Source organism: Phytophthora ramorum, assembly GCF_020800215.1.
Source record: "Phytophthora ramorum isolate Pr-102 chromosome Unknown Phyram_PR-102_s0012, whole genome shotgun sequence".
Taxonomy (NCBI): Eukaryota; Oomycota; class Peronosporomycetes; order Peronosporales; family Peronosporaceae; genus Phytophthora; species Phytophthora ramorum.
This window is the reverse complement of record NW_027150658.1, coordinates 1426660-1453015: the sequence shown is the minus strand read 5'-3', so window position 1 is coordinate 1453015 and position 26356 is coordinate 1426660. Positions and strand designations below refer to the sequence as shown.

General features: G+C 56.1%; 8 protein-coding genes across 8 annotated transcripts; 5 read left to right on the top strand and 3 right to left on the bottom strand.

The window, feature by feature from the left end:
• Nucleotides 1–18: 18 nt before the first annotated feature.
• On the top strand, nt 19–5366 carry KRP23_11692 (DDB1- and CUL4-associated factor-like protein 1; the record flags this gene model as incomplete). The annotated part of the gene is made up of 5 exons (XM_067882262.1): nt 19–188; nt 261–331; nt 404–462; nt 544–4671; nt 4737–5366. 5 exons carry the CDS (start codon nt 19–21, stop codon nt 5364–5366), a joined length of 5058 nt encoding a protein of 1685 aa, XP_067740529.1.
• A 186-nt stretch (nt 5367–5552) lies between these two features.
• Nucleotides 5553–7595, top strand: KRP23_11691 (Tetratricopeptide repeat protein 6; the record flags this gene model as incomplete). Its single annotated transcript, XM_067882261.1, has 1 exon — nt 5553–7595. One exon carries the CDS (start codon nt 5553–5555, stop codon nt 7593–7595), a length of 2043 nt encoding a protein of 680 aa, XP_067740528.1.
• Nucleotides 7596–7782: 187 nt separating this feature from the next.
• Nucleotides 7783–8846, bottom strand: KRP23_11690 (2-methoxy-6-polyprenyl-1,4-benzoquinol methylase, mitochondrial; the record flags this gene model as incomplete). Its single annotated transcript, XM_067882260.1, has 4 exons — nt 7783–7920; nt 7983–8045; nt 8123–8600; nt 8665–8846. The coding sequence occupies 4 exons, from the start codon at nt 8844–8846 to the stop codon at nt 7783–7785; spliced, it is 861 nt and encodes a 286-aa protein (XP_067740527.1).
• Nucleotides 8847–10665: 1819 nt separating this feature from the next.
• Nucleotides 10666–11442, bottom strand: KRP23_11689 (Aromatic peroxygenase; the record flags this gene model as incomplete). The annotated part of the gene is made up of 1 exon (XM_067882259.1): nt 10666–11442. The coding sequence occupies one exon, from the start codon at nt 11440–11442 to the stop codon at nt 10666–10668; it is 777 nt and encodes a 258-aa protein (XP_067740526.1).
• A 162-nt stretch (nt 11443–11604) lies between these two features.
• Nucleotides 11605–13197, top strand: KRP23_11688 (Cytochrome P450 86A2; the record flags this gene model as incomplete). The annotated part of the gene is made up of 1 exon (XM_067882258.1): nt 11605–13197. The coding sequence occupies one exon, from the start codon at nt 11605–11607 to the stop codon at nt 13195–13197; it is 1593 nt and encodes a 530-aa protein (XP_067740525.1).
• A 249-nt stretch (nt 13198–13446) lies between these two features.
• On the top strand, nt 13447–14244 carry KRP23_11687 (Aromatic peroxygenase; the record flags this gene model as incomplete). The annotated part of the gene is made up of 1 exon (XM_067882257.1): nt 13447–14244. One exon carries the CDS (start codon nt 13447–13449, stop codon nt 14242–14244), a length of 798 nt encoding a protein of 265 aa, XP_067740524.1.
• A 192-nt stretch (nt 14245–14436) lies between these two features.
• On the top strand, nt 14437–15252 carry KRP23_11686 (putative sterigmatocystin biosynthesis peroxidase stcC; the record flags this gene model as incomplete). Its single annotated transcript, XM_067882256.1, has 1 exon — nt 14437–15252. One exon carries the CDS (start codon nt 14437–14439, stop codon nt 15250–15252), a length of 816 nt encoding a protein of 271 aa, XP_067740523.1.
• Nucleotides 15253–15317: 65 nt separating this feature from the next.
• Nucleotides 15318–17300, bottom strand: KRP23_11685 (Vacuolar protein sorting-associated protein 33A; the record flags this gene model as incomplete). Its single annotated transcript, XM_067882254.1, has 1 exon — nt 15318–17300. One exon carries the CDS (start codon nt 17298–17300, stop codon nt 15318–15320), a length of 1983 nt encoding a protein of 660 aa, XP_067740522.1.
• Between the last annotated feature and the right edge of the window lie 9056 nt (nt 17301–26356).

Below are 26356 nucleotides of genomic sequence, written 5' to 3'. Positions count from 1 at the left end.
AGGATTTCTGAGTCTAGGATGGCGTCGCCGTCACCTTCGCCGCGGTCGCATCGCGAGTCGGTGGCGAGTGTCGAAGAGCTAGTGCACCCGCTGGAGGCGCGCGTGTTTCAGCTGTCGCAGGATCTCACGCAGACGGACCCGGAGGTGCCCGCGCTCACGGACGACGAGGTCATCACGAAGCTCAACATGTGAGCGGAAAGAACCCATTTTGGGTGCGGAATGGACGTTGCTGACGGGTTTCGCTTCGCTCTTTGCTTTAGAATCGCCGAGACGCTCGAGGAGGTGGAGACAAACTTTCGCAAGGAGAGATCGTCCCCGTATCGGCGCGACGGTGAGATTCGATGCTGGAGCTGCACTTGAAGACATTTCTAACCGACGTTTCTAATTGGCTATGTGGTTACAGGTCACATGATTGGTAATCTTTTGATGATGCTGGACCAGAATGAGGACTTTTACCCGATGGTGAGTGATTGTTTGCATTTGAAGCTGCGTTTTTGAAGGGAAACTTCAGCCTGACTGACCCACACTCTGTTCCCTTTGTAGCTGGAGGGGAAGTTGTCAGATTTGAGTGCGAACCGCGTGAAGGCGGCGACGTGCCGACTGCTGCTGGCCACGGTGCCGGTGAATAGTCGAGAGATCGTGCGGATTCTGGACGATGATGTGGAAATGTTGGAGCGTGTGTGCGGGTTTGCAACGGACGCAGACCCGGGACTGCGATGCTATGCCACAGGGCTGCTGTCCGTGGGGTTGAGAGACCGATCGGTTGCAGATACAGTGGTGAATAATGACACGCCCGTCAAGCTGCTGAAACGAGCGAGAATGTACGCCTCCAAACTGGAAAAGGAGCGGCAGCAAGCGGTCAAGTATATACAAGACCATCTTCGCCTTGCTGCATCTCGTCATAAGAAAACTACGAGCGGTGGGGGCAGTGGATCGGCAAAGGCGACGACGCCGCAGCGCTCGTTGAAGCGCAAACATTCGGATATAATCAACAGAGTCCCTGCTCATGGGACTGACGATAACGAGGGTGGTGATGCTAATGCAAGCGTGGAAACGGAGGAAGAAGAGCCGGCTGCTACTGTTCCGATGCAGCAGTCGCTTCCGATCACGGGTGGTGAAGAAGATGGGATGGGAAGTTTTGGCGAGGATGGAGCGATCGTGATGCCACGTCCAGAACACCACGAAGAGGATTTCAAGCGTCTGGTCATGCTAGAGCTCTTGTACACTTTGGACTGCTTAGGATCTATGGGAGAGTACTTGGAGCTGTTCGCACCAGCGCTGAAAGAAGACATTATCGGGACAGTTATCACATTCCTGCATAGCAAGAATCCCGCCGTGATATCGCATACGATGACGTTGACGTCACATTTTCTTGCACACAAGAAGTTTTCTCTCTCTTTGGTGGAAGCGGGGGGAGTAGATCTCCTTTTCTCGATATTCAAGCTCCAGCAAGCTGCTGGTCAGGTGGGCTTACTAGACCGAAGCTTGTCGATGTGTCTCCATGGGTTTGCTTCTTCATCTGCTGTTATTGAGCGCCTCGTGGTGGTGGACCCAGAAAACATGTTGTCTACTGCATTTACTCTGCTTTCCAGTCCCAATGACCGTGCAAGGCAGAACGCTGTGGTGTTTTTCAGCCTGACACTGAACTTCAAGGTAATTATTGACTACTTCGAGAAGCACAACGGTCTATATACTTTGCTAAACATCATTCGAGTGGGTAACCACCCGAAATCTGCGGCGCAAAGGCAACTCGCACAGGATGCATGTCTGTGCTTACGCCAATATGTGCGCATGCACATGGCTTTGGTGACCCATCGACTCCGGAGGAAGTTAGCTCAGCTGAGCCACCCGTCGAATCGTCAGGTTAACACAGCGTCCGTATTAACGGCGGCGACTGTGGCGTCTCGTATCCCTGCTCGCGTCCCAAAAATTACGTGGTCTAAGGCGATGGACCTTGACGATAAAACCCACGAGCAGAACTTGGTATTTTATGAGAAGTATCGTTTCAGTGCTAGCAGCGGTAACTCGAACAACTCGTGGTTAGCTGCATCTGGTCCTGGAAGCGGGATGTGGTCTCCTGCTGGAAAGCTCTGTCATTTGCGCGGCATTCTCGTGCTCCTAGAGGTTGTGGCTATGATGTGCTCGGTCATGCAAAACACTGACCCAGATGCAAACTCGACTATTCGAAGTTGGACAGCAGAGCGGGCGCAATTTTGCTTGGATTCACTTCGCGTGTTGACTATGGTGGTGCCGTCTCTGGCTAATGAAGTATGCTCGACCGAAGTTGTACTGGATGAAGGCAACTCTTCCAAGCTACTAGGAATGTCGATCTTGCTGGAAATTGCGATGAGCACTAACCCGAGAGACTCGGAGTTGGTACGCGACGCCCTGCGTGTGTTTTGCAACTGCGTATCTCCTCCTCACCACGAGGATTGCTGGCAGCACCCCTACAAAGATATTCGGCAATATACCCTGACAGCAAGAAGTATGAGAACCAAGAAAGACGACCAGTCACAGCGTTCAATCGCCGAGGCAGCAGATTATTCAACTACGCCTGACAACTGCTCTAATTGCTGCTCGAAGGCCAAGGACGACAAAATGCTGAGGCCTGTGCGAAAGTTGGCGCGTGAACGGAATGCGATTAAAGTGTGCGTCTACCTCCTTCGCTACAAGCGCTCTGTGCAAAACGCAGATGCAATTCGACTGTTGTCAACTCGTGCGTTGCTGGGGCTCTCTCGTGATCGGCACATTTCTCAAATTCTTGAGAAGATGCAAGTTGGACAACTGCTGTCTGATATGATTCGCAGTGACGCTGTGCTTGAGGAAAATGCTGACATTCATGTGCGCTTCCGAGAATCCGCGTTGGACTTGATTTCACATGTGACGCATCGTGCATCAAACGTGGTGATTAACGAGGCAACGGATCCTACAGTCAAAAAGATTGAGAAGGCGAGCATTGTTGCAAACACCAAGATTTCTTACGACGAGAATGAGCTGTTGCGGCTGATTCATGATCACCTTGTTACCAAGGGGTTGCACCAGGCTGCATCTGCTCTCGTAGATGAAGCTAAGATTCACGTCGATAGCCTTGGGAAAGTTTCATCGGATGCGCAACTATCCCGGAGCCTTGTCAGCGGAGGAATGACTGCTTCTGATCAACAGGGGTCTGCATCTGTATCACTCAAGATCGCGGGTGCCGACTCGGAAATACCATCCAGTGTTGTGCATCGACGAGAAAGTGGGTACTTGAGCGGTGATGAAACGCCACGCCCGGCAAAGCTGCAACGAGTTTCGTCTCTGGGCTCAATTGTACCGGACATGAAGAATATCCAGGTTGAGGAACCTCGTCTTTCAGTGAAAATATCGCGACCTACGGACGGTCAAGCAAAGGCTGCGACATCAGCCACTCCCTACAGTCAATCGAGAAATCGAATGCGACAGGCTTTTTTCAGGCGTCATTTATTTCAAGGTGCTCCACCAGCACAATCCGTAACATCCCCAAGATTCATTCCTGAGGCGTCTGGCTCTGATGCTCTTCAAAAGCTGCCGATAAACACGCGATGGAGTGCAAGTGGTGGAGCTGCTACCATGTCCGCGTCAAGCAAGTTAGATGAAATTATCACGCATTATTTTAGAGAGCAGCACCGTCAGTGTGCCAATCCTGTTACGACAGTACCCCCGTTCAAGTTGCTAGGCAAAGACTCGCTGCACCGCTGCCCGGATCCTCCAACCACTTCTTCGTCCAACCCGAGCATTTGTACCCGATTACTGCGCCGTAGTCGGACGGGGTATCGTGTTGGTCCAGCTGCGTTCTCGTCGTACTATGCTGATGCTGGGATTGATCGCTACGTCTTTAGTCGCTACCGACCTTACCGCACTGTAGGAGCATACGCCGGGTCATTCGCGTGGGGGGGAGTGAGTGCCGCTCGATTCTTCGGACAAGACCAGCAACAAATGCTAATTGGCAACCATGACGGCGAATTGCGTCTAGTCAGCATTGAAACTGATGACGTCGTTGAAGAATGGACATGTCACTCACCATCAAGCGCCATCGTCAATTTGGAGACAAACGAGTCAACATCGATGGGGTCTCAAAGTCGGTTGATTCTGACGGGGGCAGTTGCTCTATCGGAGCTCGCTGTGAATGAGATCGCACTGTGGGATGCAAACGACATGAGCTCACTTGGGGAGCGGTGGAAATTCCAAGGTGCACTTCGACCCCAATTTAATCATTACGGGGATCGGATTGTTGCGCTCGACGCCCGCCCCACTGAAGAAGATGAATTGTCAGGTCTCCCGGTCCCGGTTAAAGGCGCAATCGTGCTAGATATTGCGACAGGAGATGTGCTGTGCGACTTGAATGACGCGATGCGCTCTAATGATTATGGTGCAGAGACAAACTGCTGCTTCTCAGCCTGTGACGGCACCATTCTAACGGATGGTATGCTTTGGGATGCACGTATTCCTACACGTGCACTGTACAAGTTTGACAAACTGTCCAACGTTGGTTGCGGGTTCTTCCATCCTAATGGTAACGAGGTGATTGTGAACTCGGCCGTGTGGGACCTCCGTACATACAGACTGCTGCGCATGGTTCCAGCGTTGGATAAGTGCTGTATCAAGTTCAGTCCTTCGGGCAGTGTGCTCTTTGCATATTATCCGTACGAAGGGGTAAGTCCGAGCGTGCTTTAGCGACTTTTGTTATGTAATCTCCGACTGATTCATTGTGTGAACAGGGCGACTACCTGCCGATCCGGAAGAGCAAGCTCAAGTCTTGGTTCCGAGTACTGGATGCGCGTGACTACAAAGATATTACGACGATTGATTTGGGTCATCCCGTGTTTGATCTCAGTTTGAACACGAAGAGCACGCTGCTATCTATCGTGGAGGGACGATACTTGGAAGCTGGGGATGTCGATGACAATGACTCCATTTGCCGTCTATATGATGTGGGGCGCAAGCGTCCGGCTGAAGATGATTCGGATGCAGAAAACGGCGAGGATGATTCAGATACCTTAGACGATGACGAGTACGATGACGAAAACTACAGTGATGAAGAGGATGAAGTGGAGGATGACGAGGAGATGGAAAATGAGGAAGAGGAGACATCCGATTCGAACTCGGAAAATGTTGGAAGCTCAGAAGAGGAGGAGGAGGAGGGAGAAGAAGAAAGCAGCGATAGTGATGAAGATGCCGCAGCACACATTCTTGCCGTTGAGGATGATAGTGGCGGCGACGAAGACGGCAATGGGTCGATTCTGTCGACTCATGATCTGGGCTATTTATTAGATCTCCCCGATACAACGTACTATGAGGTGCATGGTCAATATTCGAGCGACGAAGACGACGCTGAAGAAGACGAGTAGTTCTGTGAGCACGATATAGTTTTTCTGTACAGGTAATACCACAGACTAAAACACTAAAAGTATGCTGCTGGTGTGTGCAGATTGGCCGCGGCTTGGAAGTGTTGCTCCCAATTTATCCACGAGAAGAGGCTGAAACGACAGCGGTTCATTACCTGTTACCGCTGTTGGCACGGCGGACGTATCACCATGGCGACCAAACCCGAGGTGGATGAACTACTGGGAGATAAGCCTGTACTGCTAAAGCGGAAAGACTTTCTCGGGACGGAGAAGGCGGCTCAAAGCCACCCCAACAGGACGTACTACTACCGACAGCCGACGGACCTCCAGCATGTGATTGATACGTCGACGAGCCGCCTTGTTCACGAACCGAAAGACGCCAAGGTATTACTAGCACGCGGACAAGCGCTTTTCAAGCAAGCTAACTACGATCAAACTGTTCAAGATCTCAGCGAGGTTGTGGCACTTGATAGCACCAACGCTGCAGCATTTTACACTCGTGGGCTGGCGTACTCGAAGCTGGATAAAGTGGAGCTGGCTATACGCGATTTCTCACGAACCCTGCAGATAAACCCAGAACATGTCAACGCTGCCTACGCTCGTGCGTCCTGCTACAACTCACAGGGCGACTTTGTACGAGCGATCGACGATTACAATTTTGCGTTGCTGAAGGACAAGAAGCTGAAGCTCCAACAAAAGCATCAACAGGAGCTCCATCGAACAGCAACGTTGTCACGACAGCAACTTCAGCGGCAAAGGCAGCAGCAAGATGAAAGCACCAGTAACGCGTTCACTTTCTCTCGTCGAGGGATGAAAACAAACGTAAATTCTGAGACGACGACGTCCGCATCGCATGGAGGAAATAACAATAACGGAGATAGTGGGTCACGTCAAGAAGAAAAGGCTCTACCAACGTCTTCCGACTCTCGATTACAGAGCTTTTCTAAGCTGAATGTGACGTCCGCAGCAGCTCACACGCTGCCAACTACACGAGCCGCGATTCTCCCCCCACCATCTCCAGCATTATTCTCGAGTTCTTCGCGGAGAAAATCGCTTCATGCCGCGGACTCAGGAATAACAGGTAACAAAGCCCCATCGAATGCTCACCCGTCCTCCACATCGGCACTGGAGGAAGCGGAGGTACACCACGCGAGAGGGTTTCAATACCGGCAAGAGGGCAATTTTCAGGCAGCAGCGGGCGAATATTCACGTGCGATCCAGCTAAATCCGCAGCACTTCAAGGCGTATTTCAACCGTGGCTTCGTCTATGACAAGATGCGGCGTTTTGATGCCGCTGTCGAGGACTACACTCAAGCACTGAAGATGGACCCACACAACGCATTCGCACTCTACAATCGGGGTATTTCTCTCGATCGCAGTGGAGACTACCAAGGCGCGCTAGCTGACTTCACCCGCGCAATTGAACTGCTTCCGACAAACGCCGATTTCTATCACAACCGGGGTTTTTGCCACCGCAAACAGGGCAACTTCGAGTTGGCCATTGCTGACTATTCACGTGCAATCGAGTTCAATCCAGAACACTTTAAGTCGCTGTACAATCGCGCATACTCGTACGATAAACTGGGTCGCTACGAGGAAGCAGTGCAAGACTACACGGCTGCACTGCGCGTTGAGCCAGAGAACGCCAATGCGTACCACAATCGCGGGAGCACGTTCGACAAAATGAAAGATACTGCGAAAGCCATTGCTGACTTCGACCGTGCCATCGCGCTTCAACCGCGCTCAGTGTCAAGCTACAACAGTCGGGGCCTTTGTTATGATCAGCTTGGGCGGCATGAGGAAGCGCTTCAAGATTTTGCCAAGGCGCTTGCACTCGACCCGCGCAGTGCTGTGTTCTACCATAATCGCGGCTACTGCCTACGTAACATGGGTCGCTTCGAGGAAGCTGTGCACGACTACAGCGCTGCACTTGCACTTGAGCCACGCAACGTCGCTGCGTACAACAACCGAGGGTATGCTCTGCGCAAACTTCGTCGTTTCAAGGAAGCTGTCGCGGACTACACTATAGCACTGGGCATCGATCCACAAAACACTAGGACGCTCAGCAATCGAGCCTACTCGCTGGCAAAGATGCAGCGCTTCCACGAGGCTGTGGCCGATTACACTCAGGTGCTCGTACTCGATCCTCAAAACTCCTACTCGCGCCACAATCGTGCCATTCTAACGGCCAAGTTGAATGGCGGGGATGTAGATGAGAGAGACCTGAAGTGAGTGCATTGCATGTAGAAGAACAAACAAGTTAGGAATCGAGTATTTTCTTGTCGAGATGACTTGTTCACTTGTGTGTTTCCTATATCAGCGAGCAGCGTCTACAACTTCGCTGCTCCATGCTGCTGATAGATGCACTGGGGCCTCACAGGTTCTGGAGGATTCTCTAGAGCGCGAATCTTCATCTCGCTTAGAACTTGAACCCAGAGTGCATGGCGGTGACTCCGAACGTGAAGTTCGTGTACGTCACGCGCTTGAAGCCTGCGTCCTCGATCATGGTTTTGAACTTCTCCTGCGGTGGGAACTGACGGATGCTCTCAACCAAGTACTGCACCACAAAACATATCAGCGATGTGATGTTCATCAACCACGCATGAACATTTAATGTACCTGGTACGACGGGCGGTCGTTAGCGACCTTTTCACCCAGCAGCGGGATCACATTGAAAGAGTACTACCAACAACATCACATAACAACAATCACCAACTGCATCACAGCAGCAACAAAATCAGTAAAAAGGAAGCACTCACCGCATCGTAGAACTGGCGGATGAGCGGGTTGGGCACTTGGCTGAACTCCATGCACATGAAGCGGCCTCCGGGCTTGAGCACACGGTAGGCCTCCTGGATGGCGCGGTCCACGTGGGTGACGTTGCGGATGCCGAACACAATGGTGTACACATCAAACGAGTTGTCCTCGAAGGCCAAGTGCTCTGCGTTGCCCTCCACCCAGCGAAAGAGCGACGGGTCCACGTGGGGCAGCACCTTCGTGGCGCGCTCCTCGCCCACCTGCAGCATGGACGAGTTGATGTCGCACACGGTGATCTCCGAGCCTTCCGTCCCGCGTGGCGCCTTGGCCAGCTGCTCAGCGATGCGGAACGCAATGTCTCCGGTGCCGCCAGCCACGTCCAGACACTTCAAGGGACCCACGGGGTGCAGCGCGTCCAAGAACGAGTCCTTCCACACGCGGTGCATGCCGCCGCTCATAAAGTCGTTCATCACGTCATATCTGTCATATCAAAGATGAGAATCGCATCCGCACAAAGTATTAGATTCAAGGTGGCATGCAGTACCGTTCGGCCACGTTGTGGAACACGGACGCCACCATGCGCTCTTTGTCCTCCTCGGGCACCTGCTGGAAGCCGAAGTGTGTGGTGGAGCCGGCAGCAGACGAAGAAGAAGAGGACGAAGCTCTCGACAGGCTGCGCAGGAAGCGGGCGGCGCGAGGCGCGCGGCGCAGCGCGAGTAGAGCCATGGCCAGAATAACAGATCTGAGGTCCACAAGCGGCGTGCGTGGCAATGGTACTCTGAATGGTGTGTACAAACCGTTCGGTGGCGTTAGTGTATTCGAGGCACACAGTGTACACGACGTGCCACCGACTACGATGGCTACAGGTTGTCACACGTCGCAGATTCGTGGTTGAAGTCATGATGTGAGCCATTTTCGCCTGCTTGCGGCTTCGAGCATACAGGGCCACGGTATTGGGACAGTAGCCGCCCATCGAGTTGCATTCTACGCACAGGATGAACGAGGTCATGACATGCCTTGTACTTGAAGTAGATTTGTCGACTTGCACGTGAACTATCCCTCAGTCGAGCGATCAGTCAAAACGAAAGAGTAGCAGGTTGAGGCTGGGCCCCTGCAGAGATCGGCCAGACTGCTGGTTTATTTACCAAGGCCGCTAACGGCGCCGTCTTTGGTCTTGTACGAATGATCGAGAAGAGCTCACAATTCATCTCGCTGATCCCATCAGGCATGAACTTCTGCAGCATTCTTCTCGGGCTACTTGCAAGTGCGGCTGGCATCACCGCCGCCGCCACCGACGTGTCAAATCTGCCGGTCATTTTTTTCCACGGGCTCTCTGATACTTACACGGCTGGAGACAACTACGTTGCAAATCTCACTGCTGAAGGCCGCACCGTCGTGTCGCTCTCGTTCTGCGATGGATCGTGTTCGTACGAATCACTTGCTACCCAAGTTCCTCTCGCAGTCAAGGCGGTACGCGAAGCTGTTGTCAACAACTCGGTCTTTGACGGCGGCTACATCTTCATCGGCCATTCGCAGGGCGGTGCTATCTCCCGCGCAGTGATCGAGGAGATGGATGATCACCAAGTGAAACGCTACATCAGTTTGGCTGGTGTGCAGAACGGCATCTTCAACGGCCCCGACGACGCGGACGCGCTCGCTTCGGCCGGGGTGAGCTATCTCAATTTCCTCGTCCCGGAAGAGGTCTTCAACTTCAGCAAGTATACACCTGAGGACGCGTACGGCAAAGTGGAGCGGGACATCGTGCAGTTCGCCGTCGAGAACCCTGACGTTCAGTACGAGTATTCATACTTCAATCTGCAGCGCTCACCGCAGTTTGCGAGCTGGGCTTCTACGAACATCTTCCTGCCGGTCGTGAACAACGTCAACCCGTGCCTCCCCGGTGACGACCAGTGCATCTACGACCAGCATCGACGCAAGGCCAACTTCCTGAAGCTCGAATCCGCGTACTTCTTTATCTCGCCCGAAGACGGAACCATCACGCCATGGCAGTCTTCGCAATTTGGCCGCTACTCGGAAGTGAAATCGGTGGACGAAATCGAGACGAACTTCAGTAGCCTCTCGATTGTCGAGATGAAGGACACGCTCGAGTACACGTCGGACACGTTTGGTCTGCGCTCACTGGATGAGCGTGGAGGCCTCTTCTTGGTTACTGCCGACAACGTGACGCACGTGTGCTGGTCTCGTGATAGTGATGAATGCTCGTTCCAGGACGCCTATGACACATACATCTACCCGGTGCTGCACTAGGCTGCAAACTCATTTTTTCACCACGCACTAACCAGATCGAGGAAGGCGTAACCATCGTGTGCTGTGTTCGTATCGGCGAACGATGCTGCGTTCGCCCGTACAATTCTGAAAAGCGCTCTCGATACCAATGCCAACATGTTCGTCCAGTGTGGCGATACTCAGCGGCAGCAAAAGAAAAAGCAGCAAGTTTGAAAGCCTAAACAATGGATTTGCGCGAAATACCAAACCTGCCCCGAGTCACCAGTAGAAGCATATGCAAAAAGACCCGTTTGCTCCCTCACTGCGTTTCCGCAGCTCCCCACCCAAGGGACGCCAGCAACTTAATCTGCGCCGCCAAGTAGAGCGCCGTGGCCGTCGAAATCGGCTTTTCGCTGCAACGGAAGTCGTCCGGGATCTTCTCGTCCGCCAAGAAGGACGTGGCGTGCTCCACCGAGATCGTCTCCGAGTCGTAGTCGCCCATGGCGAGTAACAGCAGCGCCGACTCCCCGTACGCCGCCGCTTGAGCCTTCAGCGGGAACTCGTACTCCGGGTTCTCCTTCTTGCACTGGGCCTCTCGCTGTCGCCGCGCCGCAGCCATGGAATGTTTATTCAACTTGCTACTTCTAGCGAGCAACTCACCGGCTAACGTGGTATTAATCTGCGCCGGGTCTCTCTGGAAGTGCGTGTCGTCATGCACCAGCGACGCGTCATGCTCGATGAAGCCGTGGACGCTCAGATCCGCCAGCGTGAAATGCTGGGGCAGCGGCTGCGTGAGGCGCTCGGCCAGCGACTCGTCCAGGTTGAAGACGGTGACAACCGCGTTGCGCACCAGCTCCGGGGTCAGCAGCTTGCCGTCGCGCGGCAGATAGCCGTGATTGGCCAGCGAGTTGAGCGCCGGACACGGACTGCGGTGGTTGGCGGCCGCGTTGGGCGGAGGGAACCCGGATACGTCGGCGCCCGACGGACGGAAGTAGTGGTGGTCGACTGCTGCGACACCTGCAGAGGAAGAGACCTGCATCGAGGACGCGCGCACACAGCACAGGCCAGAGAAAATGAGCAGCTTCCGGGCCAGCATCGTCGGAATGAAGATCGTCAAGTGGGTACATTATGTTTAACACACAAATGGAAGCTTCTTTTCATTGGTCTAAAACGCATTGTGAGCACAAAGAGACGCAGCCCCGTCTAAACCGATGCAATCTACGCTCGTCAATCGCCGCACAATTAAAGTTGCGTTCGGATGGGCGAGTCCAAGTCGTCCTTGTGGGTGGCGCTGCCCGCAGCCGCGGCCGCTGCTGTGCTCGTGTACCTGTTGGTGCCGGACGAGCGGCAGCGCGCCATCCGCCGACTGCCGGCGCCGGCGTCCACGCTTCCGCTGCTAGGCAACACGCTGGACCTGATGAGCCTGGAGCTGCCGCGATTGCACGACTGGCTGGCCGAGCAATGCAAGGCGTTCGGTGGACGTACGTGGCGGCTGCAGGTGCTGGGCGCGCCGCCACTCGTGGTCGTGAGCAGCGTCGAGTGCTTCGAGGACGTACTTAAGACGCAGTTTGACGTCTTCGACAAGGGCGCACGTATGAACGAAATCTTCCGTGACGTGGCCGGCGGCGGCATCGTGGCCGTCGATGGACCCCAGTGGCTGGCGCAGCGCAAGATGCTCAGCCGTCTCTTCACCATGCGCGCCTTCCGAGAGACCATCAGCCAGTGCGTGCACGACTACACGCTTGTGTTGGGGCGTAAGCTCAACGACGCGGTCCGGACAGGCGCCCCCTTGGACTTTGCAGACCTCATGCACCGCTTCTCCTTTGACGTTTTCACGGACATTTCGTTCGGACTGCAGGCCAATGCACTGGAAGGCGGCGAACACTCGCAGTTCATGGAAGCCATGGGCAAGATCGTGCACCACATCGAGATGCGCTTCCACTCGCCCGATTGGCTCTGGAAGCTCAAGCGCGCGTTGAAACTCGGCGGAGAGAAGGAGCTGGCTCAGGAGATCGCCATCCTGGACAAGATGGTGTTCACCATTATCAACAAGAACATGGAGAGGAAGTTTAACCCCGACGCGGCAGCCAACGAGTGGCCCCCGCGTCCGCCGCGCTCGACGAAGGACGTCGTGTCGCTGTTTCTGGACGCTCATGACGAGCAGAAGGAAGCGGGCGGGAGTCCGCTGGATGCCAGCTTCCTGCGCGATATTGCGGTCGTTGTGCTGTTGGCCGGCAAGGACACTACGGCCTGGTCCTTGTCGTGGCTCATCATCATGCTCAACCGTAACCCGAAGGTCGAGACCAAGCTGCGCCAGGAACTGCGGGAAAAACTTCCCAGACTGTTCAGCGACCCCACCTACGTGCCCACCATGGACGACGTGGAGAACCTTGTGTACCTGGACGCCGTGCTGCGTGAGAACCTGCGGCTGAACCCGCTCGTCCCACTTAATGCGAAGGAGGCGAACCGGGATACGACGCTAGTGGACGGCACGTTCGTGAAGAAGGGGACCCGCGTCTACATCCCGTCGTACACGTTGGGCCGCATGAAGAGCGTGTGGGGCCGAGACGCTTCCAAGTTCAAGCCGGAGCGGTGGCTGATGGAGGACCCGTGGACTGGAGAGCTAACCATCCGCCCCGTGTCGGCCTTCCAGTTCGTATCGTTCCACGCCGGACCGCGTACGTGCCTAGGCATGCGCTTCGCTATGTTGGAGATGAAGACCGTCACGGCCTACATGCTGAGCAAGTACCACTTCACGACGAAGGAAAACCCCAAGAGCTACACGTACGATGTGGCTTCGCTGCTGCAGGTGAAGGGCCCGCTGGTTGTCAAGGTTCAACGAGCCGGCTAGACTAGCAGATCGGTACTCTTCAAGCAGTTTTTGTGTGTGCCGTAGAACCCTCGTTCCCTTTTACTTTCATTAATCTAATCCGAAACCTACGCAAGGCTTCATGAACAACGAATATCGTTCGAAGTAGTCCTCGCATTCCACGGCTAGTGTCATCTTTGGCCTAGATAGGATGATTTTCGTTGCAAGCGACTCGCGCCTTCGCATTGTCGAATTCGCTCGACCCGGTTAGCATCTCTGTAGTCGGTTGCAATGCCAGCCACCTCGCTGTCGATCGCATTGACGTGTGGAGCGATCGCGATTGCTCTCAACTCGCTCTTCGTGGTCGACAAGTCGATCCAGTCGCCGGTTCTGCCATCGCTGACAACAGGGCAGCACGAGTACTTTCGACCTCCTGATAATGAGGTCTACGGACTGCCAGGGAACAACTCGTTTGCGTACTTCCGCAGTCCATGCCCGGCACTAAACACGTTGGCAAACCACGGCCACATTCCTCGTGACGGGAAAGATGTGACCCTCGAAATTCTGGGTGAAGGTATCAGGAAGGTCTACAACTTCGACAAGAAGCTGCTGGACGTGATTTTCCGTGCGTTGCCGTCCAAGTTCACGCTGGCCGGGCTCAACTTCATCGACCACGATGCCTCGCTGGTCCATGTAGACTCGTTCTTTGAGACGCCACCGTTCAAAGTCAACGAGACCCTCGTGAACGCGCTGCTCTCAAGCGCGGAAGATAGCGGAGACCAGCGGGGACGGGTCCTCACCAAGCACGCGGTAGCTCGCTTCCGCCGTCGCCGAGAGGTCCAGTGCGCACAAGACAATCCGGACTACCGCATGAGTGCTCTGGCGAGCTTTGTGGCCAACGGAGAGGCGGCATTCGTGCTGCAGGGCTTGGGTGACTTTGCCAGCGCCACGATCTCAGTGGAACATGCTTGGTCGTTCCTGGTGGACGAACGAATCCCCGCCGACTTTCGGCCGTCCGAGACACCGATAACCATTACGAGTGTGCTTCTTGCAATGGTAGAGCTCAAGCTTCGAGCCTGGCTGGGCTGACGTTCCCTCGCAAAGTATCATGCTACGTATCCAAGGTAGTGTGCGTTGAATGTGTCCAGGAAGGTTGAAAATATCCACGTAGCTGTCAGATCTCATCTAGTGGTGGCCTTCTTCAACCCAGAAGAAGCTCTTTCAGCCACGTCCTTAGCGAGTCCCTTGTCTGCTGCTTTCCAAATCTCATTTCACGTTGTCATGGCCAAGCGAGTCGTCAATCCTGTATTCATCATCGTGGTGTCGATACCAATCGCGCTGGTGCTCAACGCGTTGCTCTACATGAACCGACCCGTGCTGGTCGCATCGAAGCGGTTGGATCTGACAGGAGAGCACGCGTACTATCGCCCGTCGGGTGATGAGGTCTCCGGATTCAAGGGCAGTGGGGCCAAGTACCATCGCAGTCCGTGCCCAGCACTCAACACTCTGGCGAACCACGGGTATCTTCCTCGCGATGGCAAAGAAATCACGCCACGACTTCTTCAGCAAGCTCTCGTGGACGTCTACAACCTCGACACTTCACTTGCAGAGCTTCTGGTGAGCTCTTTGCCTGCTGCGTTCACACTCGCCGATATGGGGGTGCACAACCTTCTCGAGCACGATGCCTCACTTGTGCACGATGACTCGTACAGCAGAGGAGACCCGTCACGCGTTAATTCCACACTGGCCAGCAATCTGCTTTCCCGTGGCGGCAGTGACCAACATCTTACCAAAATGACACTTGCTGTGTATCGCCGAGAGCGAGAAGCGGACAGCGCTGCGAATACTCCGAGCTTTGAGCAGGAATTCACGAGCGAGAGGATGGTGACATCTTACTCTGAGCCGGCCGTCATACTTCTGGTAATGGGAGATGACTCGGCGGCGAGCATCTCGGTAGATCGTGCGAACTCTTTCTTGGTCGGAGAGCGGATCCCAGACGACTACGGAAAGCCCAAGACACCGGTCACACTCTTCTGGTGCCTGTGGCTTACGCTGCAGCTCAAGATGCTCGCTATGCTGAGCCCGGTGCTAGTCTAAGAATATGGCAGATAAAGTAATAATTGCATGACTTACACTTCTCTAACCTCGCTGGGTGGGTCTGCCTAGTAGATGGCGCGCAGGAGACGACTGCCGTTGCAAATGGAGGTGGCTGCGATGAAAAACGTATACTCGCTCTGCTTCTGGTTCAGGAACCGGAAGGCTGTGAGCTCTGCGACTGTCACGCCGCCAACGTAGTATACCAGCACGTTGGTACGCTTTCCACTGTTTGCATTGTCGAGGCTCGAAGACGTTTCAGCCGACATGCTGTGATGGCTGCTGGAATTGTTCCCGTTCCCACTCCCCAAGCTCAGCAATGAAGACGTGGGGTCTTTGGCTAGTGTCTTGTACTTCATGCCGAGCGATTCTTGCAGCAGACGAATGCTCATTGGCGCGTAGCCCGTGTAAGGAAACATGAAATGGATGTCGGATGGGTGTCTTGTGTCCTCGTCATCCAGCGCGCCCCGCATCAGTAGGAGCTGCTTTCGCATTTTCGGGAAGTCGAAGCGGTTCTCCACGGAAAGCAGATCCATTTTCTCCAGTTGCACAAGCAGTGGCAAGATCTGGTGTCCATATGTATGACAGAGCTGTTGGCGATACCAGGCGAGAGTGTCTGGCTTAAGCCCTCCGCGAACAAGAGAGCAGAGGCACAGCAACTTGATCACGTCGTAGAGGTTGAGGGGTGGCTCGCGCAGAATCGCCTCCCCCAAAAAGCGGTCCACATCTTTGGCTGCAGATGATGACGCACTTGGGCCAGCGCTCATGATGGTCATCTCGGTTTCCACACACCCACGCAGCGCTAACTGTGTACTCAGCTCGCGGATACGCTGCACAAGCTGCAAGTGGTGCGCTAGCGACCGCTTCTTCTTCACCAGATGCGGCGCCTTCGCCAGCAACGCCTTGACTTTCTGGAACGCAGCCTGGCTATCCTTGGGCAAATCGGCATTAGATCCCGCAGAACTGCCACGCACTTCAGTGGCCAAGTCCTTGGCCACTTCCACCAACTGATTGGAGACCAAATTGAAGTTGACATCTCGGATCTCGTCAAAGAGCGCGTCCAGGTGGTTCAGCACCACTTTCTGCGTCGTCGTCGTTGGCGTCGGCTCCGGTTCCTTAGTGCTGCTCGTGCTACCGCGTCCCGCAGCTTCGTCCGCCTCTTCCTCCTTCTCGTACGTGACGACGCCGTGGTTGACCCCCACGAGCGCATCCAGCAGCCCTTCGTACGTCATGGGCGTCAGCAGCATCGACAGTGGGTCCTCCATCCTATCAATCACCACCAACTTGTCCATGACCGTGGCCACATCGGCCTCTTCTGGTTGAGTCCCGGCCGTTCGACTCATCTTGATCTTCTGCTGCTGTCTATGAGCCAACTCGAGCATCTTCTTGACCCGTTGCGCAAAGAACCCGTGGCAAGTGACGTCCAGAATCCTGCGTCCTGTGTGTTTCTCCACGGCCAACACACTCCGGACCACGTCGGTGAGGGCCCTGCTGTCCCCCTTGACGTACAGCTCTCCGAAGACGCTGTCGTGGCACAGCGCCGCCACGCCGCGGTCCACTGGGATAAGTCCGAGCGCCAGGTTGGCCTGGCGGACGAAGCCGGCCACGCCCTGTCGCTCCATCTCCAATGTCACGTCGGACGTGGCCGCCGGCAGCCACAACACGGCGCAGCGGCGGGTCGGCACGAGCTCCAGTGGCCGCAGCGCGTCGGCCAGACGCTTAGCCACCGTGGGCAGCGGCGGCGCGACCACGGCCACGTCCTGGCCTTGCTCCTGATTGGCCTGTGGGTCCTTGGACACGTCCAGTTGGCGCTGTAGCTGAGCCGCATCGCCGCTCTGCAGCTGCACGCTCAGCAGGCGAGAGACCCCGAGTTTCTCGTACCAGTCGCTGCCGCCCGAGCCGTACGCGAGCAGCTCGAAGATGGCCAGCTGCGACGCGTCCACAGCGAGGATCACCTTGCCGCGGGACGGGCCGGCCGAGCCCAGAGTCTGCTCCAGCGCCCGGGAGAAGGCGGCGAGCGCGTCCGCCTTGAGCGCAGCTTCTAGCTCCATAATTGAAACCTGATTTTTGCCCTATCGAGTTTTGGTCGATATTGTATTGGTCTCGGTGGTCGGCACTTCGCTTCAACAACTTGGTTTTTCAAGTACGTGGCATGCAGGATAAAGGCGACTACGTGCCTTCACAATGATTTCAAGCGCCGGACACAAGCCCGCACTACCTGCGTGTCGATCTCCTTCATGAAGCTCGAGTTGTTCAGAGAGAGAGAGACAGACTGGTCTATTTAACCTTATCAGCTTCTAGATGTCTGGTACAGCCTAAGCCTGGTTAGCAACGCCGGTGTCTCCTGGAGATCCGGTGGTTGTACGGGGCTTATCGTCTTTGCTGACTGCTCTCGTGGTTGTTCTTCTAGTGCTTGCTGGCACACAAACAACCGCGTTCCTTGAATGACTGTGTCGGGGTTTCGGCGCTCGCGTTTAGCGAGCGCCTTGAGCTGCCTCATTCCTGTGGTCCAGAATTCCTGGACACTGCTTTCCTCTGTGACATCCTCTTGTTGGAACACGACACGGTTCCGCTGGATCCATAGCGTTGTGATGCATACGCTGCAAAGTATGTGCCATATCCTTTTCCAGATCGCCGCATACTTCTGTGCATCATCTGGATGTTCGCGGTTGAAGCGGTCTGCTATGCCTTGTGCGAGCTCCGGTGCTGTCCGACTTGCACAGTTAGTGACGAATCGCTCGATGTCTTTTCCTGCCCAGTGCTTGCCCGTCCAGTTACTGAGGAGCTTCTGCCAACACGCTTTAGCGCACGGACAGCCCCACATCACGTGGACTAACGTTTCTTTTGTTCCTTTGCATGCCTGCAGCTTGCGGCAACTGTTGTCATCTTGGCGCCCGTTGTGATAGAGGTTCAACTGCGCTGTTGCGACTCTATAAGAGACCCAGACCTGGTAAGCTGTAAGCTCCCGCCTGTGAGTCCATAGTTTCTTCGGAGACTGGTGGAGCGTCGCCGCTTGCCAAGGACTACTTCTTGCTAGCGCGTGCAACTTGTCAATTTGGGCTGCTAGTCCGGCTTGGGCTTCCTTGCATCTGCGGAATGGTTGTTGCTTGAGGGCTGTGAGTACGTGCTTGTTCGCTATGTTGTCCGGTACGCTCCATTGAATACTATGCACGCTAGGGTGCGCGTAGAACACAATGCTCCCCGTATCCTGGAATCTCCGCAACTTGGCTCGATCTGCCTCTGTGGCGTTGTCTTCTGCTCCTGTCTCCACTACCGTCCAACTAATCCCGTTGGCGGTTTGTGCGACTTCTATAGCGGCCTTCTTCTGATCAGGCTGGTCCCGCCGTACGCCTTTGGCTCTTCCGGGTGCTATGCATTCCCATCTGTAGGTGTGCTTCAGTTTGGGTTGGTGCCTGAGTTTCATCTCGGCGTCCACCTGCAATCCCTTACCGATTTCTATCGGCGGCGAGCTGAGCAGTATGGTAATTGCCCACCGTCGAAGTTTCGCTTGCTGATGCCTGTGTCCATTCATTTCCGGGATGACGAAGGAATATGTCCACCTGCCTATCCGTTGGATCCCCAGTTCTGCAAGTGAGCATCTTCGGATTCGATCGTATACGTTGCCCGTTAATGTTTTTCCTGTGGCATCAAGTATCCACGGGTTGTCCTCCCATGAGTAGGTTGGCCAGAACCGTTCTTCTTCCGGTGACCATACCCCTGTCGATCGTGGCAGTGGTCTCGAAAGTTCCACTACCCATTCTTCTGTTGTTGTCCAGCTGATTGCTCTGCTCGTTAAGTCTTGTAAGTCAGCTTTATATTGGTTGTGTTCCGCCTCGGTGCGTGACACTGCTGGCCGGATCCACTCCCCCATTGTCTGCATCAATACCGTTCCTGGCTGATTCATCGTTCGCCTGTTCTGCCTGCTCTGCACTGGTCGAGGGGTGATGTTGCCACTACTCAGTACATCTGCTCCTCTGAACATCCATGCCTTCCACGCTGCGTGGTAGATGTCCTTCTTTTGTAGCATCCACAGCAGAGTGTGCTTCACTCGCTGCGTTTTACAGGCCACCTGGACTGAGGCTAATCCCACGCCTCCTGCTTGCTTTGGAGTGTACAGCAGTGCCGGGTTTACTTTGTGCCTCGAGGATTAAGCTCGAGTTGTTCAACTGTTCACCCAGTGGGGAGCAAGTGTTGAAGAGGTTCTTTGTGCTGTAAAAAGCGACTTCCTGAGGTACTCTACCCACATGACCTGTACCGAAGCAAGCGAATCGAAAGACACCTTTACAATTGGTTGTGGACTGCTCAAGCCGGCGATGGCGACTCGCCGGCATCACTCGCTTCTCCCTCTACCCCCAGCCTAGCAATGACTCACCTCAAGTGCTGCCTGACCAGAGTCGAGAAATGGAAAGCAAGGTGCAAATACAGCATCGATATAATAGCTAGCGGGCGCCTTCGTACCAGTTCAAGCAGTATTATAACATACAGGAGATCGGTCTGCCGTCTTCCTTATTAGACCTGGTTCACGGGTGACTTGATCTCCACGAACTCCGGCGACTTGGCTGTCTTGTCCTTGTTGAAGAGCGCCTCGATGTCCTCCAGCATGATGCCCTTAGTCTCCGGACAGAAGAAGTAGACGAACACCAGACAGATGAGGCACAGACCCGCGAACAGGTAGAACACGCCGTCGATGTTGAGCGACGGGAAGAGCTTGACGACCTCGGTCATGACGGCGCCCATGGCCCAGTTGGCTGCCGTCGACAGCGCCACACCCGACGCACGCACATTGAGCGGGAAGATCTCGGCCGGGTAGATCCAGCACACGGGCCCCCACGAAATGGCGAAGTTGAACACGAAGAAGGCCGAGCCGAGGCAAATGAACCAGCCGCCCACCGTCGGACAGCCAGCGTTGTCCACGTTGCCGTCGCAGATGGCCGAGAAGAGGATGGCCGCCCACAGGTGACCAACGATCATCCCCACGCCGCCGATGAGCAGCATCGTGCGCCGGCCGTACGTGTCCACCCAACGCATGGCTGGGATGGTGCTGAGGAAGTTGACGCCCGAGATGAAGAGCGCCGAGTACCGGCCCGAGTTGGTGATGTCCTTGAAGATGAGCGCGCCGTAGCTCATGATGGGGTTGATGCCCGTGGCCTGCTGCAGCACCTGCAGCAGCATGGCGATGATCACACGCTTGCGCACGCTCGGCTCGAAGATCTCCAGCAGGCCCTTGCCCCCGGCCTCCTCCTCGGCGATCTGGTCTCCTATCACTTCGAGCTCGTGGCCCACGTTGTCGGTCTGGCGCAGACGCTTGAGGATCTGCTCGGCCGCTTCCTTGCCCTTGTGCTTGTACGTCCACCGCGGACTCTCGGGCACGAACCAGATGCCCAGGATCACCACGATGGGGGGCGCCATCGAGATGCCGTTGGTCGTGCGCCAGCCGCGGTCGTGGTTGTACACGATGATGTTGACGATGTTGGCCAGGAAGAGGCCGATGACCACCGTCATCTGCATGAAGCCCGAGAGCATGCCGCGCAGCTCCTTGGGGGCCATCTCGGCGCCGAAGAGCGGCAGCGAGAAGGACGAGTTGCCCACGCCGAAGCCCTGGATGATGCGGGCGAGGTACATGAGCGTGTGCGCCTGTGACTTGTTGAAGCAGACCCAGCAAGTGCCGCCGCAGAAGAGCAGGCCAGCGCAGAAGATGGTTGCGCGGCGGCCCAGCTTGTCGGCCACGAAGCCTCCGATGAAGGCGCCCACGAGGCAGCCCAGGTTGTACGTCATGTTGTACCAGACCGTGAAGGACGTCCACTCGCTGGGGAGGTCGGACGTCGAGCGCGTGCACTCCTCGTACGTGAAGTTGTGCCAGCCGACGCAGTAGTCGTACAGGAACGAGTCCATGATGAGCATGGACGACGTGACGCCCTGGTCGTAACCGAAGAACATGCCGCCGAGCGCCGCGAAGACGCACACGACAATCGCGTAGGTGCGCTTGCCCTCGGTGGGCGTGTCGTCCATGTCAGGGTGCTGCGTGCTCACGATGGGCCCGCCCGCCATGGTTCCGGTGCCGCGGTCGCGAGGGGGTTAGCGAGAGTATTGCGAAGAGGAGTTCACCCTTGGCACTTGGTGCTTGCGGCGAAGATTGAGGAATGAGCTTCGTGCGACTGGCGATGCTGCTCTGCACAGGGGGCGAACGCGAGCGACGGGCTTGAAGTTGGCGGCGGAGAGGAGAAGTGGAGGGCTCCTCTCCGTCCTGTGTGATCCGCTGGATTCATCCGAGCCACACCGCCCTCGTTCGCTCGCCCAAAGCCGTCTGAAGTTTCCCAGGTATGGCCTGCAACATGCTCGGGTCCATATATCGCGCGTCGTGCCACTGTAGTGACGACAGCTCGCTTGTTGAAGTTCGCGCCGCCCGGCACAAAAGTGTCAACGCTCGGCGACCACAGTACACTGTACAGGAAAGTCTAATGTGGCCAGCGGTGCTGATCCAGCGGCACTTGTGCTTCTACGCCAGGCAAGCGAGGCTCTTTTGTGTATATCGGCGCAAGACGCGGCCTGGCGGCGGGACGGACGGAGGCTTGAACGAGATCGCCGGGATTTGTGCGTGTGCTCTTGTCGGGCCTACATGCTGATTTTAATTTGCGCGTGGTGTCTGACAGGGATTGCATCGGAGTGCAAGCGCTAGCTTGGCTTTGACAGCACGAACTTGAAGTCAACACGAAGCCTCCGTGGAGTTCAAGGCGCGCGAGTGAGTGGCCTCTCTACTTGATTTATCCTCACTTCCGGCGGGAGGCGTTGGCCTTGGCGGCTGCGAGAGCGTGTCGGTCGGCAAAGGGCCGCGTAAGTCGCTTTCATCCGCTATCCTTTGGTGCACACGGCGGTTCGACGTAAGCCAGTGCGCATCGGACTCGGACACCAGAGCGACGCACCGCACCGCGCTGTACAGCACCTTGCCGGCTGACTTGGTCATGGAGCTGTTGGAGAGATTTCTCCGAACTCGGGGTGCTGCGTACTGCGACTCGGCCACACCTACACATTGCAGGCTACATTGACGGAGCCAGCGTCTTGAATCAGACGTTTGTATTCCGAGGGTGGTCCAGCGAACGATGGGCTATGTCGGGTAACTCTAACTCCGAAGTTCACCTCCAGGTGGACGAACTCATCGAAAGTTTGAGCCTTGCTGTCATTGGCATTGACTTGAGACGTTCAAGAGAAGTCAAGCTAAGAACTAGCTGTGCAGAGCGAGTTGACTCCCGATGAGCTTGCCTGCTTTAATCAAAATATGGCTCAACCAAATCCCAAGACAACAAGTCGATAGCACAGCACGATGACCTCGCACGTTCTCATCAACGCACGTTGTCTTGGCAAGGGCGGCTACCATTGTTTGAGAGTTGCAAACTGAAGAGCCGCTAATTACCTTGATAGTAAGAGTTTCCTTTAAAGTAAGACGCGGGGCTTAAAATCACCCTTTTATATACCACCCGGGTCTAAAAAGCACCCTCTTGAATAGAGCAAAGAGGTCAACGGGCAAGTTGCATCTCACTCTCTGAGGCCCGCGGCGCAGCTCAAACTTTCGATGAGTTCGTCCACCTGGAGGTGAACTTCGGAGTTAAAGCTACCCGACATAGCCCATCGTTCGCTGGACCACCCTCGGAATACAAACGTCTGATTCAAGACGCTGGCTCCGTCAATGTAGCCTGCAATGTGTAGGTGTGGCCGAGTCGCAGTACGCAGCACCCCGAGTTCGGAGAAATCTCTCCAACAGCTCCATGACCAAGTCAGCCGGCAAGGTGCTGTACAGCGCGGTGCGGTGCGTCGCTCTGGTGTCCGAGTCCGATGCGCACTGGCTTACGTCGAACCGCCGTGTGCACCAAAGGATAGCGGATGAAAGCGACTTACGCGGCCCTTTGCCGACCGACACGCTCTCGCAGCCGCCAAGGCCAACGCCTCCCGCCGGAAGTGAGGATAAATCAAGTAGAGAGGCCACTCACTCGCGCGCCTTGAACTCCACGGAGGCTTCGTGTTGACTTCAAGTTCGTGCTGTCAAAGCCAAGCTAGCGCTTGCACTCCGATGCAATCCCTGTCAGACACCACGCGCAAATTAAAATCAGCATGTAGGCCCGACAAGAGCACACGCACAAATCCCGGCGATCTCGTTCAAGCCTCCGTCCGTCCCGCCGCCAGGCCGCGTCTTGCGCCGATATACACAAAAGAGCCTCGCTTGCCTGGCGTAGAAGCACAAGTGCCGCTGGATCAGCACCGCTGGCCACATTAGATTTTCCTGTACAGTGTACTGTGGTCGCCGAGCGTTGACACTTTTGTGCCGGGCGGCGCGAACTTCAACAAGCGAGCTGTCGTCACTACAGTGGCACGACGCGCGATATATGGACCCGAGCATGTTGCAGGCCATACCTGGGAAACTTCAGACGGCTCTGGGCGAGCGAACGAGGGCGGTGTGGCTCGGATGAATCCAGCGGATCACACAGGACGGAGAGGAGCCCTCCACTTCTCCTCTCCGCCGCCAACTTCAAGCCCGTCGCTCGCGTTCGCCCCCTGTGCAGAGCAGCATCGCCAGTCGCACGAAGCTCATTCCTCAATCTTCGCCGCAAGCACCAAGTGCCAAGGGTGAACTCCTCCTCGCAATACTCTCGCTAACCCCCTCGCGACCGCGGCACCGGAACCATGGCGGGCGGGCCCATCGTGAGCACGCAGCACCCTGACATGGACGACACGCCCACCGAGGGCAAGCGCACCTACGCGATTGTCGTGTGCGTCTTCGCGGCGCTCGGCGGCATGTTCTTCGGCTACGACCAGGGCGTCACGTCGTCCATGCTCATCATGGACTCGTTCCTGTACGACTACTGCGTCGGCTGGCACAACTTCACGTACGAGGAGTGCACGCGCTCGACGTCCGACCTCCCCAGCGAGTGGACGTCCTTCACGGTCTGGTACAACATGACGTACAACCTGGGCTGCCTCGTGGGCGCCTTCATCGGAGGCTTCGTGGCCGACAAGCTGGGCCGCCGCGCAACCATCTTCTGCGCCGGCCTGCTCTTCTGCGGCGGCACTTGCTGGGTCTGCTTCAACAAGTCGCAGGCGCACACGCTCATGTACCTCGCCCGCATCATCCAGGGCTTCGGCGTGGGCAACTCGTCCTTCTCGTTGCCGCTCTTCGGCGCCGAGATGGCCCCCAAGGAGCTGCGCGGCATGCTCTCGGGCTTCATGCAGATGACGGTGGTCATCGGCCTCTTCCTGGCCAACATCGTCAACATCATCGTGTACAACCACGACCGCGGCTGGCGCACGACCAACGGCATCTCGATGGCGCCCCCCATCGTGGTGATCCTGGGCATCTGGTTCGTGCCCGAGAGTCCGCGGTGGACGTACAAGCACAAGGGCAAGGAAGCGGCCGAGCAGATCCTCAAGCGTCTGCGCCAGACCGACAACGTGGGCCACGAGCTCGAAGTGATAGGAGACCAGATCGCCGAGGAGGAGGCCGGGGGCAAGGGCCTGCTGGAGATCTTCGAGCCGAGCGTGCGCAAGCGTGTGATCATCGCCATGCTGCTGCAGGTGCTGCAGCAGGCCACGGGCATCAACCCCATCATGAGTTACGGCGCGCTCATCTTCAAGGACATCACCAACTCGGGCCGGTACTCGGCGCTCTTCATCTCGGGCGTCAACTTCCTCAGCACCATCCCAGCCATGCGTTGGGTGGACACGTACGGCCGGCGCACGATGCTGCTCATTGGCGGCGTGGGGATGATCGTTGGTCACCTGTGGGCGGCCATCCTCTTCTCGGCCATCTGCGACGGCAACGTGGACAACGCTGGCTGTCCGACGGTGGGCGGCTGGTTCATTTGCCTCGGCTCGGCCTTCTTCGTCTTCAACTTCGCCATTTCGTGGGGGCCCGTGTGCTGGATCTACCCGGCCGAGATCTTCCCGCTCAATGTGCGTGCGTCGGGTGTGGCGCTGTCGACGGCAGCCAACTGGGCCATGGGCGCCGTCATGACGGAGGTCGTCAAGCTCTTCCCGTCGCTCAACATCGACGGCGTGTTCTACCTGTTCGCGGGTCTGTGCCTCATCTGTCTGGTGTTCGTCTACTTCTTCTGTCCGGAGACCAAGGGCATCATGCTGGAGGACATCGAGGCGCTCTTCAACAAGGACAAGACAGCCAAGTCGCCGGAGTTCGTGGAGATCAAGTCACCCCTAAACCAAGTTTAGGAAGCTACGCTGCTACCGTTTAACTAGCTCAATCCATAAACTAGCACAAGCGCACGTACTTGACTAAGTTTCGTGTATAAAAAATGTATCAAAAAGGTGTGTATTGAAATGGAACACATCGCGTATAACTACTACTCAAATACTACGCAAAGGGGGGTAGTAGGAAGTGGCATCTTACGCGAACGACTGCTGCGGCGACTTGATCTCCACGAACGCAGGCGACTTCGGCTGCTTGCTGTTGAAGAGCGCCTCGATGTCCTCCAGCATGATGCCCTTGGTCTCCGGACAGAAGAAGTAGACGAACACGCCGCAGATGCAGCACAGACCCGCGAACAAGAAGAAGACGCCGTTGATGTTCAGGTGCGGGAAGAGCTTGACGACCTCCGTCATGACGGCGCCCATGGCCCAGTTGGCTGCCGTCGACAGCGCCACCGCCGGGGCGCGCACGCTCAGCGGGAAGATCTCGGCCGGGTAGATCCAGCACACGGGTCCCCACGAGATGGCGAAGTTGAACACGAAGAAGGCCGAGCCCACGCAGATGAACCAGCCGCCCACCGTCGGACACCCGGCGTCGTCCACGTTACCGTCGCAGATAATGGTGAACAGGATGGCCGCGAACAGGTGGCCGACCACCATACCAACAGCGCCGATCAGCAGCAGCTGACGACGACCGAACGTGTCCACCCAGCGCATGGCCGGAATGGTGCTGAGGAAGTTGACACCCGAGAGGAAGAACGCCGAGTAGATACCGGCGTTCGTGATGTCCTTGAAGATAAGAGCGCCGTAGCTCATGATGGGGTTGATACCCGTGGCCTGCTGCAGCACCTGCAGGAGCATGGCGATGGCCACACGCTTGAAGATGGACGGCTCCAGCAGCTCGACGAGTCCCTTCTGG